Source organism: Elgaria multicarinata, chromosome 12 (genome assembly GCF_023053635.1).
Source record: "Elgaria multicarinata webbii isolate HBS135686 ecotype San Diego chromosome 12, rElgMul1.1.pri, whole genome shotgun sequence".
Taxonomy (NCBI): Eukaryota; Metazoa; Chordata; class Lepidosauria; order Squamata; family Anguidae; genus Elgaria; species Elgaria multicarinata.
In genome coordinates this window covers 3,543,560-3,562,993 of record NC_086182.1, presented here as the reverse complement: position 1 = coordinate 3,562,993, position 19,434 = coordinate 3,543,560, and the positions used below count along the sequence as shown (strand labels likewise).

Below are 19,434 nucleotides of genomic sequence, written 5' to 3'. Positions count from 1 at the left end.
GGCGATCGCCACATGTGTTGTACTACAAGCCCCAGAATATCACGCCAGCATGGTCAACAAGAATAGCCAATACAAAATGGCGGCAAAAATGCAACCAGCAGGGGTTATATATTCATATGTGGTGGATATGTCCTATTGTGTCACATTTTTGGAACATCTTATTTTCAGAAATGGCAAATATTACACATCAAACCATACATGTGGCATCAGCATGGGAAGAACAAATTACGAAAGTGACGTTTAAGGACTTGATTGAGTTCATACTTATGGCTGCCTTAAGGCTTATAGCCAAAAGTTGGAAAAGTGCATCACTTCTAAAATGGAAATCATGTGGAAGGTTAAAAAAAGGCTCCTGCGATGTTGTTCATGGGTGAAACAGCGCCGCTGCTTGGGAAGGAGGACTCAGACTACACCAGGACGGGATGTGGCGGCGGGGGGGGGGGGCTCAGATCATGCACAGTAGCTTAACAAGCTGCACACAGTAAGTTATTTGTCTGATCATGTTTGAGATCACAATAGTTTATTTTCAAAATAAGCTACTATGAGTATCTTATGAACCCATAATGGCTTAAAGTGACATCTGAACACGGCCAATATAAGTTTGATATAGAGAAGAATTATAAAGAAAACTTCTAAGCAGCCTACAGATTCCATATATATTTTGGTCTATGCAACAAAGCAAAAAATATGAATAAATGTTAAATGTACCACCTTGTGCCAATAATTTCATTTAAATTCAATGTATTTCTTTTTATTTATTTACTACTTCTCTTTTATTTTTCATTCTTTTGATTTTGTTTTGGAAAATTAATTAAAAAAATTTTTTTTTAAGAAGACTATTCCCCAACTGATGGGAGTTGTAGTCCAGTTCTGGGCACCACACTTCAAGAAGGATGCAGACAAGCTGGAGCGTGTTCAGAGGATGATCAGGGGTCTGGAAACAAAGCCCTGTGAAGAGAGACTGAAAGAACTGGGCATTTTTAGCCTGGAGAAGAGAAGGCTGAGGGGATACATGATATTATTCTTGAAGTCCTTGAAAGGTTGTCACACAGAGGAGGGCCAGGATCTCTTCTCAGTCATCCCAGAGTGCAGGACACAGAATAATGGCCTCAAGTTTCAGGGAGTCAGATTCCGACTGGACATCAAGAGAAACTTCCTGACTGTTAGAGCAGTACGACAATGGAACCCATGACCTAGGGAGGTGGTGGGCTCTCCCACACTGGAGGCCTTTCAGAGGCAGCTGGACAGCCACCTGTCAGGGATGCTTTGAAGTGGGTTCCTGCATTGAGCAGGGTTGGACTCGATGGCCTTATAGGCCCCTTACAACTCTACTATTCCATGATTCTATGAACTCATCTGGAGGCACCAGATTGAGGAAGGCTAGACTGAACAAAAGGCATGAGAAATTACACTCTGTGTTTAGTTGCAAGACTATGTAACCTTTCCTGAAGATCAAAAAGGCTATCCTGAAAGAATGCTGACTACATAACTTGGAAGGTGGATGCATGGAAATCCATGCACCCTCCATCAGACTTCTGAGAGTCGTTGTCAGAACCAAGTCTAATTGGAGTTGGGAGGAGAGCTGGAAGAAGCAGAGGCAAACAATTAATGCAGCAACAAAGTTCTGCTGTTGCTCAAGCCAGTGGGAAAGCCCAACCCAGAAGCTTTTATAAGAGTCAGGGAGCAATCGCCTAACTTCTTCCGACTTATCAGTATAAAAGAGGCTTCCTTGCTGGTCTTCCTTGCAGTTTGTTCCTTTGGCCAGAGTCAGGATTACATTTAATGGGTCTAGCACAAACTGAAGCCTCCCGGACCACATTCACTTGCAAATGTACAAGGATAGATGCTGCTTTTAAAAAAAACTCTTTCAAGTAATATTGGGTCCAGGAAGCTATTTGCAGGGCATATGATGCAGTGAAGGTTGAGCCAAACTTCTGATTTCTACAATACAACCCAAGTTCCAAGAAACCTAAGAAACAGTTTGCACCCTTTGCATAACCAAAGAACAACCTACAGCAAGTTTGTAAGCCTACATTACCAAGTAATTAATATGTCTTTGGAATCTAGGACTACTGCATAACAAGAAGCAGAAATTCAGCCCCAACAAGCCTTCAGAATAGCAAGGCCTTTCCCAGCTGGCTCAGAGTCTTAGCCAACGCTCTAGAATAATCAGTATGTTTTATTTATTCTGTGTAGGCCAAGAGCAGCTCTCAAGGCTGGCCTCTTCTGCTCGAGTGAACATTAGATTACAGATCAGAGGCTGGCTAATGGCACACACTTCCTTTCATGACTGCAGCCCCTTTTGTAACACACCTGAAACCCTGTCAGGTGCAGTGTCATACCATTGTCTAATTGGCTGCATTTGGATGCACAATTTAGGTAATCTCCAGTTTTACCTAATGCCCTACTATATTTTAGAGCCTCGTCACATTGGCCACGTTCAAATGTAACAACAAGCCAGAATTCTAGTGAATTCTGGCTTATTGTTCACATTTTTTAAAAAATAATTTCTACTCATTTGACTGGGATTTCTGCGGAAGGGATTTCCTTCTGGTTCATGCCCTGGTGAACCACATTCAGAGGTTTATTTATCAGGATGGCAAAAATCCCAAAGAATTTAAAATTCTTTTACAGCCCAGTTCATATATACAATTCATCTAATTAATATAATAAAAAGCAGCAGTTAAAAATCAACAAGTTAACAGTGCTAAAACATTTATGATAAAATGTTAGGATCACTGATTAAAAGCCACGTGTAACATAAAGGTCTTCACCAGCCATCTGTAATAGAAAGAGAGGGAGTGTGGTAAAGCCCCACCAAGAAGTAGTTCTACACTCAAGATGTCACCACTAAGAAGGTCCTGTCTTGTGCCCATCGACCTGAACTTGTGTACTAAAAATTAGGCAAGTTCATATGAGAGCAGGCAGTTTTGGAGGAGGAGTCTGCTTCTCAGCCATTTAGGGCTTTAAAGGTCAACTTTAAAAGAGGCGGTAATCAGACCACTCCTAAAAAAGCCAAACCTGGACCAGGAAGATGCTAAAAACTATATTGAGGGGAGACATGATAGCACTCTTCAAATACTTAAAAGGTTGTCACACAGAGGAGGGCCAGGATCTCTTCTCGATTCTCCCAGAGTGCAGGACACGGAATAACGGGCTCAAGTTAAAGGAAGCCAGATTCCGGCTGGACATCAGGAAAAACTTCCTGACTGTTAGAGCAGTGCGACAGTGGAATCAGCTACCTAGGGAGGTTGTGGGCTCTCCCACACTAGAGGCATTCAAGAGGCAGCTGGACAACCATCTGTCAGGGATGCTTTAGGGTGGATTCCTGCATTGAGCAGGGGGTTGGACTCGATGGCCTTGTAGGCCCCTTCCAACTCTGCTATTCTATGATTCTATGATTCTATATGCCAGTGGCAAACATCCCTTTCCTGGGCAAGGTGCTTGAGCGGGTGGTTGCAGGACAACTCCAGGCACTCTTGAATATTATTATTATTATTATTATTATTATTATTATTATTTATCATACTTATACCCCGCTCCTCAGCCAAAAAAGGCTCTCGGAGCGGCTTACAATTAGTTAGCAAAAAAGACAGTCCCTGCCCTCAGGCTTACAGTCTAATATCAGATTTCAGGCCTGGTTTTGGAATGGAAACTGCTTTGGTCGCAGTGGGATGACCTTTGCCGGGAGAGGGACAGGGGGAGTGCAACCCTGTTGGTTCTCCTGGACTTCTCAGCGGCTTTCGATACCATCAACCATGGTATCCTTCTGGATAGGTTGTCTGAGCTGGGAGTGGGAGGTACTGCGTTGCAGTGGTTCCACTCCTACTTGGATGGCCATTTTCAGAAGGTGGTGCTGGGGGATTATTGCTCTGTGCCATGGCACCTAAGCCATGGGGTTCCACAGGGCTCTACTTTATCCCCTAGGCCAGTGGTTCCCAAAGTGGGCGGTACTGCCCCCTTGGGGGCGGTGGGATTGCATAGGGGGGCGTTAAGAGGCAAAGGGGCGGCAGGGGGACGCTTGAGGTGTTCTTTTCCGAGAAGCACCTCTCCAGGAGGTCTTAAAACCCAGAGACATTTTTATGGGAGAAGGTAGTTTGGTCCCAAGCCATATAGGGGAAGAATCCACACATGTATTAATACTGTTTAAGAAGAGTCCTTTTAACGGTGAATTGAAATTTTTCAAAAGCACCAAAACGCTAATGAAGAGACATACCCTGCTTGGTGTGCCCCGCCACGCCAGCTGCAAAACAGAGGCGTTCGCTCTCTTTTCCCTCCCTCTGCAAGTCTGCGGCAGGTACTTCCCATTTAAAAGGGCTGTGCGCAGGGGGCACTGGGCATGAGTTTGTGGAACCAAGGGGGCGGTTACTTGAAAAAGTTTGGGAACCACTGCCCTAGGCTGTTTAACATATACATGAAGCCGCTGGGGGAGGTTATCCAGAGATGTGGACTGAGGTGTCACCAAAATGCGGATGATACCCAGCTCTACCTTTCCTTTTCATCAAACCCAGGTGAGGCAGTGGCTGTTCTGAACCAGTGCCTGGGCATGGTAATGGACTGGATGAGGGCTAACAAACTGAGACTCAATCCAGACAAGACGGAAGTACTGTTAGCGGGTGGTTCATCTGTCCGGCAAGGTGATGTTTACCATGACCTGGATGGGGTTGCACTCTCCCTAAAGGATCGGGTCTGTAGTTTGGGGGTGCTCTTGGATCCAGAACTGTCACTTGAGGCACAGGTGAACTCAGTGGCAAAGAGCACCTTTTATCAGCTTAGGTTGATATATCAACTACGCCCTTATCTGGACAGTGATAGCCTAGCTACAGTTATCCATGCTCTGATAACCTCTCGTTTGGATTACTGCAATGCGTTATACGTGGGGCTGCCTTTGTAAACGGTCCGGAAACTTCAGCTGGTACAAAACAGGGCAGGCCGCCTACTAACAGGGACTGGTCGGCGAGATCATATCACACCAGTCCTTCTACAACTTTATTGGCTGCCAGTCCAGGTCCGGGACTGATTCAAAGTGCTGGAATTAACATTCAAAGCCCTAAATGGCTTGGGGTCAGGTTATTTGAAGGAACGCCTCGTCCCATATGTGCCTGCCGGACCTTAAGATCATCCACAGGGGTCCTTCTCCGTGAGTCCCTGCCGAAGGAAGTGAGGCAAGTGGCTACTAGGAGGAGGGCCTTCTCCGCTGTGGCACCCCGGCTGTGGAACGAGCTCCCCAGAGAGGTTCGCTTGGCATCTACATTGTTTTCTTTCCGTCGCCAGCTGAAGACCTTTTTATTTTCTCAGTATTTTAACACCTAATTTAACTTAAATTTAAACTTTGCTGTTTTAACCTCATATTTTAACCTATATTAATTGTTGCTGTGTGGTTTTATTTTGGTTGTGCTTTTTATATTGTATTTGTGTTTTAAATTTGTTGGTTGTTTTTATGCTCTTCATGGTTTTAATTTTTGTGAACCGCCCAGAGAGCTTCGGCTATTGGGCGGTATGAAAATGTAATAAATAAATAAATACTACCAGCATTAAATTTGGCTCAGAAACAAACAGGAAATCAATGCACACGCTCCCATTTTCAAGCAGTGCATCCATATTGGATTAGGTTGCCTACACAATTTGGAAGCTTCCGAGGGACTGATCTGTTAACAACATAACACTTTAAACATCTTGCATTGCAGAACTTTGATCCACTGTGGCTGCATTTTCCAAAGGCGTGCTAGGAGAAATAAATTAATGGAATAATTAGAGGCGCCATTAAATACAGAGCACCCATCTGCACAGAGGCTGGCCACCATCTCTTGGAATGATTCACAGTTTGGGCCCTGTTGCCTTCCAAACAGCCCCTTCTGGGGGAGATGAATTCTGCTAGATGTGTCTGCACTGGGCGTATCTGTATCCAGGTGCTGACTTAGCAGAATCGACTGCCCACAGAGGAAGCTGCCTCTTGGATGAGTCACTGCTCCAGGCTTGCCTCCTTCCCATTGCAAGTTGCATGCAGAACAGTGACTCATAGAGAAACACAGGGGATGGGCTCCTCAAACAGGAAATCCTGCCTCTTCCACATTCAGAAAAAGCGAATGTGTTCAGGTGCAAGAGCAAAGTATGCCTTCTGCTTTAATTCAAAGAAAATTGTACTGTGGAATACAGCAAACACGATCCATGAAATTGGCAGCCCGACCTTAGAACCAGGCTCCCTCCCATTACAACCACGATCAACAGCTTTTAAATTGCAGAGAGAAACACAAGGGAGGTGTCAGAGAGTGCAATAGCATGACTCAGAGGCCTGGAGAAGTGTAGTCATGAGATAGCCTACTTTAACAGATGCATCTTTTAAACAATTTTTTTTGCTGCTCTTCATTTTCTAAATCATTTTCTTTACATGCACACGCATAATCCTCCTTGTCAACTGGGCTGGCCCTACCATTAGGCAGTGTGAAGCAGCCACCTCAGGCAGCAGACGCTGGGAGGTGCAGAAGTGTTGGAGAACAGAACGATGTGTATCACGTGCCTTGTCCTGCACCCCCTAAGCTGGTGTGCAGTGGAGAATACTGCCCCATTGCCAGGGTGCAGGAACGGCTCAGCTGCCAATCCAGGTGGCTTCTGAACGCAGAAAGCCTCTGGGCCGTAGGCAGCAAAATGACCCAGGTGAGCAACCAGGAGCAGGTCACAGGGCCATATGCTCTCACTTCCCCTTCTTGGGGGCTGTGTCTCCCCATTAGTTTTCCCTGCAGTCAAGGCTAAGAACAATCCCTGCTTCTACAAGGCTCAAAACTGGTCTCAGCTCCAGGTTAAGAGTGAATGCTGGTGACTCTTGGCAGTAGTTAACACTGGTGCTGTTGTAAAGCTAAGCTACAAGTAAGATGGACAAGGCCTGGGGGTCTACACTTCAGCAGAGAGTGGATGGGGGAGGGAGCATGCAGTGCTGCAGACCTGCTGCCCAGCGTTTTAGCCAACCTTCGCCAACATGGGGCCTTCCAAACGTGTAGGGCTCCAACCCCCTCAGCCACCATGGCCTCTGGCGATGACTGACTGGCAAAAACTAGAGTTGCCCTCTGGCACATCTGGAGTGATTCGTGTTGTCCAGGGTCTCAGGCAAAGGGTCTTGGGTCTCCCTGCTGTTTGAGATTCTTTTACCAGGAGATACCAGGGACTGAACTTCGGACTTCCTGTGTGTTAAGCATTCGCTCAATCGCTTCCCCTGCCCTGCCTTGCCCACAGACTCATGCTTAATGACACAAATCCACTATCATCATATGCAGTTTGGCCTACTGATGTGGCCCACAGAAGAGATTGGGACCTTGCCATCAGAAGCTACCAACTTTAAAAACTTTTAGGCACCTGAGCTTGCTTATCCAGAAGAAATGTCGTAGGGAATTCTCCGGCAGAAATCACACTTGCCACTGGTGCACGCACAAACACAAGCAGCTCACACTAGCCCAGGGACTCCTTCTGCTGGTTAGGAAATTGCTTTGTCTTCAGAACCAGCAACTTCCTCTCCCAGAACTTGAAAGTGCCATTTTGAGAGAGGGGAGTGGGTCATAGAACTCCTACATACTAGGATGGTTCACACACATAGCTTGGTGCAGAGGCACACGACCTTTCTGTCAAGGGCAATGAACAGAGCCAAAGCTGGTGGGAGGCAGGGCCAGTGCCAAAAGTAAGAGGACCACCACTTTTCTCTTTCAGCCACCCCGTTCTCTCTCGCTCTCCCCCTTGTCCTTCCTCCCAGCAGGGCTGCCAGGAAAGGGCAGATCACTCGTCAGAGGTCTGAACAGATCACACGCAGAGGGCCGCATGAAATTAGGCTGAGGACCACATACACTCTTGGGGCCACAGGTTGCCCACCCTGCACATTCGAACCCAGCACATCACACAGCTTCCTTTCTGTTCATGCACATGGTGCCGAACTATGAGTTAGCATGACATGCCGCCACTGACTCTATGTGTCCACTTACAGAAATATGGAGCACTTCTAGACGTTAAGCCTTTGGGAAAATAAAAAGATGCCGTTCAAGAGAAGGTTTGCTCAGCCCCACTAAGGAGGGCCTGGGGCTAGGAACAGGCTTCTGGAAACTTTTGAACTGGAAGAATGTTTCACGGGCCTAAAACTCAAAGCTAATCAAATTTAGCATGTTTGCCTTATATTTAGGAAACGAAAAAGTATGTTATGTTAATTTTACATGCTGCATAAATATGACAAGTTTTTTTCTAATAGCCAGAAGGAGTTGAACTGAAATATTTATTAGGGGGAAAACATCCATAAAGGGCACTTAATGAGCTTTCAATGTTAAATTCAAATAAATGCAAAATTTTACTTGGAAATTACTTCACTGAAATTACCAGTAAATCTGACAGCTGAATGGCCTAATTCACATTGCAGCTGCCCAGGGTTTGTTTAAACCCCAGGTAATTGTGAACAAGCAGAAGCAAGTGAACATTCTGGCTCCTGACTGCTGAGTTGTTTATCATGATGTCTGAACCCAGAAATGTGGGGATTTTAAAATAGCCGAGGATTGTTGTTGGAAGAATAACCCAAACTTGTACCCCATGGTTTGTTCTTGAGCATTCCTGGGCTGTTTAGCTTTGCTTGGCTACGAATTCACTCCCATTTCATTCTCAACAACACAGGGTGGATTGTTTCGATGTGCATACCGTGTTTACAGCACACATTTCCCTTACATTAGATTTTACAAAAGATATGAAGACACGAAGGACTTTTAAATTTAGCATGCCTGAAGACTTGCACACATGAATATATATGCTTCCTGGGTGCCACCTGAAAAAGAGGCCCAGGTTCCAATCCCCACTCAGCCATGAGGATTACTTTAGATCAGTCACTGACTCTCAGACTAATCTACCTCACAGGGTTGTCGTGAGGACAAAATGAAGAGGAAGATCACATATGCCACCTTAGGCTCCTTGAAGGTAAGGTGGGATATGAGTGGAACAACATGTTGATCATGCGTGGACAAGAGAAACAGACTGTATCCAGCTAAGTCCCCTATTGTGATTTAAGAATTGATGCTGGGCAGCCAGGCAAGAGATTATTTACAAGACTGAAAGTCAGGCTGATGGGAGGCTGGTTGGTTGTCTATCTCCTACTCCCTGGATGAGCTTTACATCTTTCGGATCTCTTATTTGGGGACCTTGGCATCCTCTAAATCTTCTCTCTCTCTCAAACTCATAAAGCTACCTTATACCATGTTAGTCCACCTTTCACAGTATGGACTGATTTGACTGTCAGGAGATCTCCACGTTCTTTCCCAGCCCTATCACATGTGATCCTGAAGCTGTGAATTGAACCCGGAACCTTCCACAGGAAAAGCAGGTGCCTGTGAGCTATGGAGCCAGATTCCTCTCTGAAACGGGGAGAAGGAAGAAGTGCTGAAATGTGTCCCCGCATGCAGCTGTAAACATCAGCAAGAAACCCCAGGTTGGTTCGCAAATCTCGGTGCATTGCTTGATTTCGCATCTCTTCATGACTGGGTTGGCAGCTGAGTGCACAAATGGGTTCCTCGGAAAAGCATTGACTTTGGAGGGACATCAGGATGCGGGATGGATACAGGATACAATGGCTCTTTCATGCATGTAAGTCAACACCTGATGCTGAAGTCATGAAGGCACAGTGGGCCTGTTCGCATTATCACAGTGGCTTATCTCCCCCACCATGTGTGGCCTAATTCCTCACCGAAATGAGTTGCCATGTTTTGTGACCACAGCAGGATTTATTTATTTTTATTTATTATTGCATTTATATCCTGCCTTTTTTCCTCCAAGAAACCCAAGCCAGTGTACATAACCCTCCTCCTCTCTATTTTATCCTCACAACAACTACCCTGTGAGGGTGGGCTGAGAGTCTGTGACTGGCCCAAAGTCACCCAGTGGGTTTCCATGGCTGAGTGGGGACTAGAACCCAGATCTCCCAACTCCCAGCCCAACACTTAACCACTACACAACAGTGGCTCTCCATGATTACTTGTTGCCATCCCAAGAATATCCCAAGAATAACAAGCCATCCCAGAATCCTAGAACAGCCCATGCATTCTCAGTGGCTTGTTAACCAAGGCAACAAGCCACCAACACCAGGTTCACATGACAAGCTGTGAGGATAATTATGCAAATCCACCCAGCATGCAACCAGCATGCGAGGTGGATGAAATAAGCCACCATGACTTATTTCTTCCTCCATGATCATGCAAACTCATTGGGGTGGTTCACATGGTCACAACAAGCCATGGGGCTATCATAGGCTTCTTTGAGGGTTGTTTAATACTCCAACAAGCCATACCACCCAGGTTTGGACAATACAAACCACAGCTAGGCAGTGATTATGCAAATTGCGTCCAGCATACACCGGCACATGCTGCAGCTCTCAACAACCCACGGTGGCTTGTTTAATTCATAGTGGCTTGTTTTGATCATATGAACCATCTGATTGTTGAGTCAAATGACTTGCATGCGTGAAAAGAGCCTTCACAGACTGATCACTGCAAAGAGAACTCCACATTCGCACACCGGTTTTTAATGAGGTCTGCCCATACATGCAAAGCTGCTGATCATCATGCCTACAGAACTCCAGTTGACAGACAGGCATATGGGAACCTGGCCCAAGTGATGAACATGCATGAGTAAGTCAGTGCAGCCTCACACTTTATTAGAAGCTGCAGCCATGGGAGTTCTCTCAGGCCTAGTTCTCACAAACCGCAGACATGGAAACCTGCACCTCAATGGTACCACTTCAGACTGCAAACTGGGACTCGCCTGGTGATGAAATGCCCCTAGATGAAATGAGATTCCAATGGATAGAGAGCTAGCATATCAGGGAAACGGCTAAGCTTGGACCCTTCTCCTTGTCATCTAGTTTCCTGTGGAACAACTCTCCAGAAGATGAACCAAAACACCCCTCCAAAACACCTGCAGAGTGAAAGGGGAGTTAATATCCCCCTTCCTTAAAGAGTCTCCCATCCTATTTCCTTCATAGAATCATAGAATAGCAGAGTTGGAAGGGGCCTATAAGGCCATCGAGTCCAACCCCCTGCTCAATGCAGGAATCCACCTCAAAGCATCCCCGACAGATGCTTGTCCGGCTGCCTCTTGAATGCCTCTAGTGTGGGAGAGCCCACCACCTCCCTAGGTAACTGATTCCATTGTCGCACTGCTCTAACAGTCAGGAAGTTTTTTCTGATGTCCAGCTGGAATCTGGCTTCCTTTAACTTGAGCCCGTTATTCCGTGTCCTGCACTCTGGGAGGATCGAGAAGAGATCATCACAAACTCATAGAATTTCAGAGTTGGAAGGGACCATGGAGGTAATTTAATCCAACTCCCTGCTCAACACAGGAATCTTGCAACTACATCAGAGAAGAAGAAGAAGAAGAAGAAGAAGAAGAAGAAGAAGAAGAAGAAGAAGAAGAAGAAGAAGAGTACACCCCCACCTTGAGGAAGACGGCCTTTTATATATTTGAAGAGAACTATCATGTCTCCCCTTAATCTTCTAGCTGGACCCTTGGTTTGATCCAGAATGGCTCTTCTTACGTTCTCTTCTCCTGGCCGTTTCAACTTTTCCTTGCAGGACTAAGTTTCCAGAACCTGCAAAATTCTGATGGCCCACCTCTGGACATACTTCTGTCTGTCTACAATGTTCTTAAAGTGGGACACCCAGAACTGGATACATTACTATGATTTATCAAAAGTACCCTCTTATCTCTTCTGTGCTCGAGATCAGGCACCAAAAGAAGCTTGAGGAGAATTTGCAGGATACAACTATGGAAAACCTCTGCTTGAAGGCCTGCCAGAGCAACCTCTAAGCAGGGATGGGCAGACCTCAGACTTGCAGGATCAACTTTGGTGTTGTTTTACTAGAGCCCAGAGATCCAAAGGTACAATTAAAGAATTCTATGTCCAGAATCTTGTTTTGAATTCCAGAGTAACCATATTTCTACACAAAAATCTACACCTGGTTAAACCAAGTTTTCTTAATTTCAGAAGTATAATTTAGATAGGGAGAAAAATACTACCAAGAGATCCAGATCTAACTTCTGACCATCCCTGCTCTAGACCAATCCTCTATGCAGTAATCTCAGTAGGGTGGCCAAAGAAGTCCGTTTCAGCTACAGCAGCGGTTCCCAAAGGGGGTGGTACTGCCCCCTTGGGGGCAGTGGGATTGCATTAAGAGGCAAGGGGGAGGCAGGGGGGTGCTCGAGGTGGTCTTTTCCAAGAAGCGCCTCTCCAGAAGGTCTTAAAACCCAGGGACATTTTTATGGGAGAAGGTAGTTTGGTCCCAAGCCTCACAGGGGAAGAATCCATACATGTATTAATACCGTTTAATAAGAGTCCTTTTAACGGTGAATTGAAATGTTTCAAAACCACCAAAACGCTAATGAAGAGACATACCCTGGTTGGTGTGCCCCACCACGCTGGCTGCAAAACAGAGGTGTTCGCTCTCTTTTCCCTCCCTCCCTCGGCAAGCCTGCGGCGGGTGCTTCCCATTTAAAGAGGCCACGCGCAGGGGGCACTGGGCATGAGTTAGTGGAACCAAGGGGGCAGTTACCAGAAAAAGTTTGGGAACCACTGAGCTAAAGCAACAGAGCAACAGAAGACACCTTAAACCACAGCTTTAACCATGGCGGTTAAGCCAGAAAGACAGGCTGTGTTCAGATGACACCTTAAACCATGGCTTTAACCATGGTGAATAAGGCAAAAAGCCTTATTCACCATGTTTAAAGTCATGGTTTAAGATGTCTTCTGAACATGGCCTAGCTTTCTGGCTTAACTGCCATGGTTTAACATGTCATTGAGTCTTGTGTCATCCTAACGACTAGCAAAATTAGGGCATAAGCTTTCATCCCCAAAAGCTTATGTCATAATAAGTGTGTTAGTCTTTAAGATGCCACAAGACTCCTTCATCTTAATGCAAGAGTTTTGATATGGGCTGCCTTAAGGAGAGACAGCTTAAGCATCAAATTGGCTCAAACTGGTGTAATGCAGTGGCTTAGAATGCAAGTTGTGAAGTCCCCAGTTCAAATCACACCCTCAGCCCCATTCTCAGGAGGAGGACAGAAAGCCACTCTCCTGATCTCAACCCTCCTGACCTCAACCCTCCATCTGCAATAGAAAAGAGGTGTGTGTGTGTGTTTAAGTGTTTTAATATTATGTAAACCACCCAGAGAGCTTTGGCTATGGGGCGGTATACAAATACAATAAATAAATAAATTTAACAAGCAGAACTGGTCTTAGGAAGCTGCTGTAGAGATTACTGAAAATGATATGTGCAAAGCACTTTTGAGCACCTGAAACACACTATACGAGTGGTAATTTTCCTTGTTGGGCAGGGTTTTTTATTATTATTTTATTTTAAGAGCAGGACATTTTATGCATGTCTTTATTTTATCATTCATGCTGATCCATACAGATTGGGGGAGGTGGAAGCCTGCTGCAGCAAAAAGACCCAAGAACAGACTGTGATACTCCCTCAAGGCCACACTGAATGTTCATGGCTGACTATGGATTGATGCACTATATTTTTAAGCCTCCCTTCCTCCAAGGGCGTGGGCCTCCCCGCCCCTCAACCATATCTATCATAACAAACATCCTTAAAGAAAGTCAAGTCAGCCAAGGAGGCTCACATGGCCAAGAGGGTTTTTGAACACATCTCTTCCTGGTCCTAGTCCAACCCTTTACCCAGCTGCCCACAACCTGGAACCCTCTCGATGTGTTGGACTGCAATTCTCATGGAAACTGCGAAGGATGGGAGGTGCACCAGGATGGAGGAGGAGGCTCTAACCACTACACCATACTGGATATGAGTCTCCATTCTCTGCAGCCAAGTCCAATGGACTTCCCTGCCCCACCGCCCTCAAGAGGTCACCACAGGGGGCACACATATGCACACACGGTGATATATAAAGTTGGTTGCTAACATAGAGATCATCCATTAAAATACGATATTTTAAGGCTTTCAAAAAACCCTCTTCCCCTCTCCTTGTCACACCCAGTGCAACCAAATGTAATGGGTCTTCCCCCGATTACTATTACGATTCCCTCTTTTCATGCAGGAGACACTGTATGGGCAACCCCTTAGAAGAGGCTGGGCCTGCAAGAACTGTAAGAAACACACCTCACTGCCCCATAATTCACAAGACATTCTGAGAGATGCTTCCAGTACCCAACCCGTGGGGTAAGGAAGTAAACCCTTGCTAGGAAGGAGGACAGTTCATCCTACCACCCTAGAGACTACAGGTTGTTAAGACACATTCCATAATCCAAAGGGGCAGCCTGAGTTACCAGGCCGAAAGCTATCCTTGGCCTTCTGTGCTATTTCTGTATGCTCTTCACTTCTGCCCCTGCCCCCACCAGACCACTTCAGCAATCACTTAGCAGCCTGGAACACACAAAACCTCCATTTTTTCATATATGTATATGTATCCGCCAGCCCTTGCTCACTACAGCCAAAGACGCTCTACACTAGAAGTCTCAATCACAACATTTATCTTCCTTGCTTGCTACATCGCTCTGCAAACAGAGTAGGTTCCAGAAACAAGGCATAGACTGTTACCACTGAGGGGAAGAGGAGAACGATGATTTCTCAAGGAGAGAATCTACCAGCACAGGGAGCAGCTCTTCCCCTGCCTGTGTCAACATGACACGGACAATCTGCCGGCAAGTTATTTAATCATCTTCAAAGGAGGTCTTATGTTTCCTGAGGTACACTTACGTAGGAAGCAAGAGGATGGCAGAAACCTATTTGTAGCTTAGCCCTAAGACCACTGCATAGACAAGGCCAGCACCAGCCAGCTAAACTAGTGCCTCACCATTTTTATTAGCTTTTTTATTATTTGGGGAGAGAGATGACGTGGGCTGGCTTTTTGCCCACTCTTTCTGTACTCCGTGTCATGCCTGCGGCAATTTACCATGACCAGCAACATTTCGGTTAGCCTGGGTCAGAATCAACCCTGACTTCAGCATCCAGCAGCATCTTTTCCAAAACTCTTCATGAAAAATACAGATCTTGGTAAATACATGCACACAGTCACTTTTGGAAGGCCAGTCCCAAAAAACTACCTTTGCACAGGGATAAAGAATGAAACTGCCCCCACCTCCCAGAAAAACACACCCAAAGATTATTCTATTCAATTCTGCAGGCCAGATCCCTTCACTCAGTATACCTGGGTCTTATGCAATGCATTATAAACTCTAAACTCTCCATTTCACCCCTCCCCTCATTTAAACAGATGTTGTGCAAGCGCCTCACCCATCAATAGGCCTAAAAACAATGTAATCTTAAATGTCAAGAGCTAAGGTTCCATTTAAAATGTGTTTTTTAAGAGAGGGAAGGAGGAGGATTCCCTAGGCTTAAATATTAAGCATACCAAAGCGTAAAATTCTAGCTACACTGCACCAATTCAGCTTGAAATAGAAGGGCAATGGTTTTCAGCACTGCAACCTTACGGGTCTTTTTAGGAACCTTTTGCAGCCATCAGAATGTAACTCATCTCTCTGTGGTCCACAAGCCATGAAGCAAATAGACATCATGCGAATGTGCCTTGCACTTGCTATGTAACAGGCACCATTAATATATGGGAAATGTACACCTGTGCATCCCAATCACTCCTTTACTTACCAGGCCGGGGGGGGGGGGGGAAGGGGGAACCAGAAGGAAATAATCACCCCACACCATTAATATTTGCATCAATGCAGCCTAGCACGTTACATAATATTGTTACTGAAGGCCTTATACTATAGGGCGGGGAATTTTTTTCCAACTTATATCCTGTCAAAGAAGTGACCCCCAGAAGCTGGTGGTTGGGCTTATGCTTCACTTTTTAATGTTTCTTGCCTCACTACTCTTAGAAACTCAAGAGTTTAAACCATTTAAAAAATGTAGGTTGATTTTTAAAAAAATAGACAGCTGTCTTCTATGTCATCCTTTAATATTAGGTTTTAATATTACATGCTTGTCATTTTAATAAGCAAGATGGCACCTGGTCTTGATAAAGTGGCACATTTCCCCCTAAGACAACAAAGTGGGCTTGTGGAAGGTCAACATTCAAACAAGGGTTAAGAATCTGCTTAATTAACTGGAGCAGATAACAGCAAGACCATGAAAGGAGGACTCCAGCATTACCTTACCTTCTGCTAAGACCTCATCAACGGTCACCTGATGCCTTCCAATGTTGAAAACCCGGCCGATGTATCCAGTCCCCGGCCCGCTGCTGCTGCTACCACCCCCTCCAATGGTTCCAGAACCAGCCCCAGAACCTCCCTGCTCTCGCCGAGAGTCAAAGAACTTCTTCATAGCTCCAAAAGTGTGTGGCTTCAACTCCTCGTTTAGCAAGTGAATTATGACACTCCTCCCCACCAGTATATTTATATATGTATAGTAAAATATGCAACTCTTTGCGTCTTGAATGAAGGCAAGATTAATCCCTTTGCAGCAATTATCCTCTTTTCGCTTGAACGTCAAATGTGTTTTCTCTCCCTCTTCCCAGTCTTGGAAGGCAGAGCTTGGGAATTATTCAGGCCTGTGACAAAAAACAGAGAGAGAGAGGGAATAAGAATTACAAGCATTTAGAATTTTGCTCAATTGTGTATGAACAACAACGACACAACCATAGCATTACTATTCTCCAGATAAAAATAGACCTGGTTTGATTTCAACCTATTTGGGGAAGGGGGAAGCCTCCCACCCACCGAAAATGCCCACCATCTCTTCTTTTTACTTCTGAGGGACAGAGAAGACAAAAAATAATGAAAGGAAAGGAAAGCTGGTGGGGAAAGAGTGGATGTCGTTAAGGTTCCCTGAGTCCAAAGAGGCAGGGAGAGAAATGGGAGAGGGGCCCTTAAAACAGCCTCCCCACCCCAACCCGGTGTCCTCCAGAGAGGTGGGACTACAACTCTCATAATCCTGGGGGGTTGTGAGAGTTGTAGTCCCACCCCTCCGGAGGGCACCCGGTTGGAGAGGCTGCCCTAAAGCATCTGTGTGTTGGGGGGGGGGAATAAAGTAAGCCCTCCGCCCTGCCTGCCTGCTTGCCGTGAGCCGGCTGGGGGATTATGGGGATTGTAGTCCCACCCCTCTGGAGGGCACCCGGTTGGAGAGGCTGCCCTAAAGCATCTGTGTGTTGTGGGGGGGCGCGAATAAAGTAAGCCCTCCGCCCTGCCTGCCTGCTTGCCGTGAGCCGGCTGGGGGATTATGGGGATTGTAGTCCCACCCGTCTGGAGGGCACCCAGTTGGAGAAGGCTGTCCCCCTTGCCTGCCTGCCTGCCTGCCTGCCGTCTTTACCTGGCCTGGCCACCCTGCTACCATCGCCGCTGGGGCTGCGGGCGCCGCACCGGCCCGGCAACATCGCTACAAGGGCGCAGCGGTGGCGGCAGCCGCGGGAGCATCGCCTGCCGGGCGCCTCCGAGCTTCAAGGCGGGCTGGGGCTGGGGCCGGGGCCGGCCGCGGGGAGACCATGCCGAGCCGTCCCCGCCGTCCGTCCGTCCGCCCTCCTCTCGCGGCCCCGTCCGACCAGGAAATGAACTGTCACAGGAAGTCCCCGCTTCCACCGAGCCGGGGAGAGAGAGGATGGCGGGAGGGGGAGGGGAGGGAGGGGAGGGGGGAGGAATACCTCCCTCTCCCCCTCCCCCTTAACCCTTCCCTGCCCGCTGCCCTGCCCCTGCCCCTCACCCACCCGCTGAGGCATCACTGAACCAATCACCAGGAAACACCCTGGAAGGAAATGCTTTTTAAAAAAATGGGAAGGAGGGGGCTTTATTATTATTATTGTACTTTTTGTCTTCTTCATCCATTTCCACTCCTCCTCCTCCTCCTCCTCCTCCTCTTTTAAATTGCAACAGACGTTCTAGCCGCACTGCATCCTGGGAATAGTAGTTTCCCTCCCTGCTGAATCTCCGGCAAGCGCGTCAAATCAGAGGACTACAAGTCCCAGGTGGCGGTTGGCAGCCGGAGGGGCGGGGGAGGGAGCTGGCGTCGTCGTCGTCCTTGAGAATAAACCCCCGTTGGGCGCATCCCCGCGCCTGGTGCTTTTAGGACAGCCTTCCTCAACCTGGGGCGCTCCAGATGTGTTGGACTGCATCTCCCAGAATGCCCCAGCTGGCTGGGGCATTCTGGGAGTTGTAGTCCAACATATCTGGAGCGCCCCAGGTTGAGGAAGGCTGTTTTAGGGGCTCTTTAGGAAAGTTTGTGGTGGTTTAGTAACGATTACTTAATCGTTGTACCCTATTAATGTATTGTACAGCTTGAATTATATTTCATGGTATTATGACTGTATTGTAATATTACATTAATATATAGTATGATGATATAATAATATTTTACTTGGTTTTTATGTTAATCTATTATGATCAATTATATTTTATTATGATATATTAGAATCATAGAATAGCAGAGTTGGAAGGGGCCTACAAGGCCATCGAGTCCAACCCCCTGCTCAATGCAGGAATCCACCCTAAAGCATCCCCGACAGATGCTTGTCCAGCTGCCTCTTGAAGGTCTCTAGTGTGGGAGAGCCCACAACCTCCCTAGGTAACTGATTCCATTGTCGTACTGTTCTAACAGTCAAGAAGTTTTTCCTGATGTCCAGCTGGAATCTGGCTTCCTTTAACTTGAGTCCATTATTCCGTGTCCTGCACTCTGGGAGGATCGAGAAGAGATCCTGGCCCTCCTCTGTGTGACAACCTTTTAAGTATTTGACGAGTGCTATCAGGTCTCCCCTCAACCTTCTCTTCTCCAGGCTAAACATGCCCAGTTCTTTCAGTCTCTCTTCATAGGGCTTTGTTTCCAGGCCCCTGATCATCCTGGTTGCCCTCCTCTGAACACGCTCCAGCTTGTCTGCGTCCTTCTTGAATTGTGGAGCCCAGAACTGGACGCAATACTCTAGATGAGGCCTAACCAGGGCCGAATAGAGAGGAACCAGTACCTCACGTGATTTGGAAGCTATACTTCTATTAATGCAGCCCGAAATAGCATTTGCCTTTCTTGCAGCCATATCGCACTGTTGGCTCATATTCAGCTTGCAGTCTACAACAATTCTAAGATCCTTCTTGTTATCCCACCCAATTTTGTGTCATCTGCAAATTTGATCAGCGTTCCCTGCACCTCCTCATCCAAATCATTAATAAAAATGTTGAAGAGCACTGGGCCCAGGACTGAGCCCTGCGGTACCCCACTCGTTGCCTCTCCCCAGTTTGAGAAGGTTCCATTGATAAGTACTCTTTGAGTCCGATTCTGTAGCCAACTGTGAATCCACCTAATAGTTGTTCCATCTAGCCCACTTTTAGCTAGTTTGTTAATCAGAATGTCATGTGGTATTTTGTCAAAAGCTTTGCTGAAATCAAGATATATGACGTCCACAGCGTTCCCACGGTCCACAAGGGAGATTACCTTATCAAAAAATGAGATCAAATTTGTCTGACAGGACTTGTTCTTG

General features: G+C 46.5%; 1 protein-coding gene across 4 annotated transcripts in view; it reads right to left on the bottom strand.

Annotated features, from left to right (window-relative positions):
• The window catches only part of AAK1 (AP2 associated kinase 1), a 134,737-nt gene extending 118,233 nt beyond the window's left edge, over positions 1–16,504 (bottom strand). For 3 of the 4 annotated variants that reach the window (XM_063139368.1, XM_063139367.1, XM_063139369.1), the window contains exon 1: positions 16,136–16,373. In XM_063139368.1, the coding sequence (XP_062995438.1) occupies positions 16,136–16,301 (166 nt within the window). In that variant the 5' untranslated portion in view covers positions 16,302–16,373. Of the gene's footprint in view, positions 1–16,135 lie in introns of all 4 variants that reach the window. The other variant, XM_063139366.1, reaches the window with a different exon arrangement.
• Positions 16,505–19,434: the final 2,930 nt, after the last annotated feature.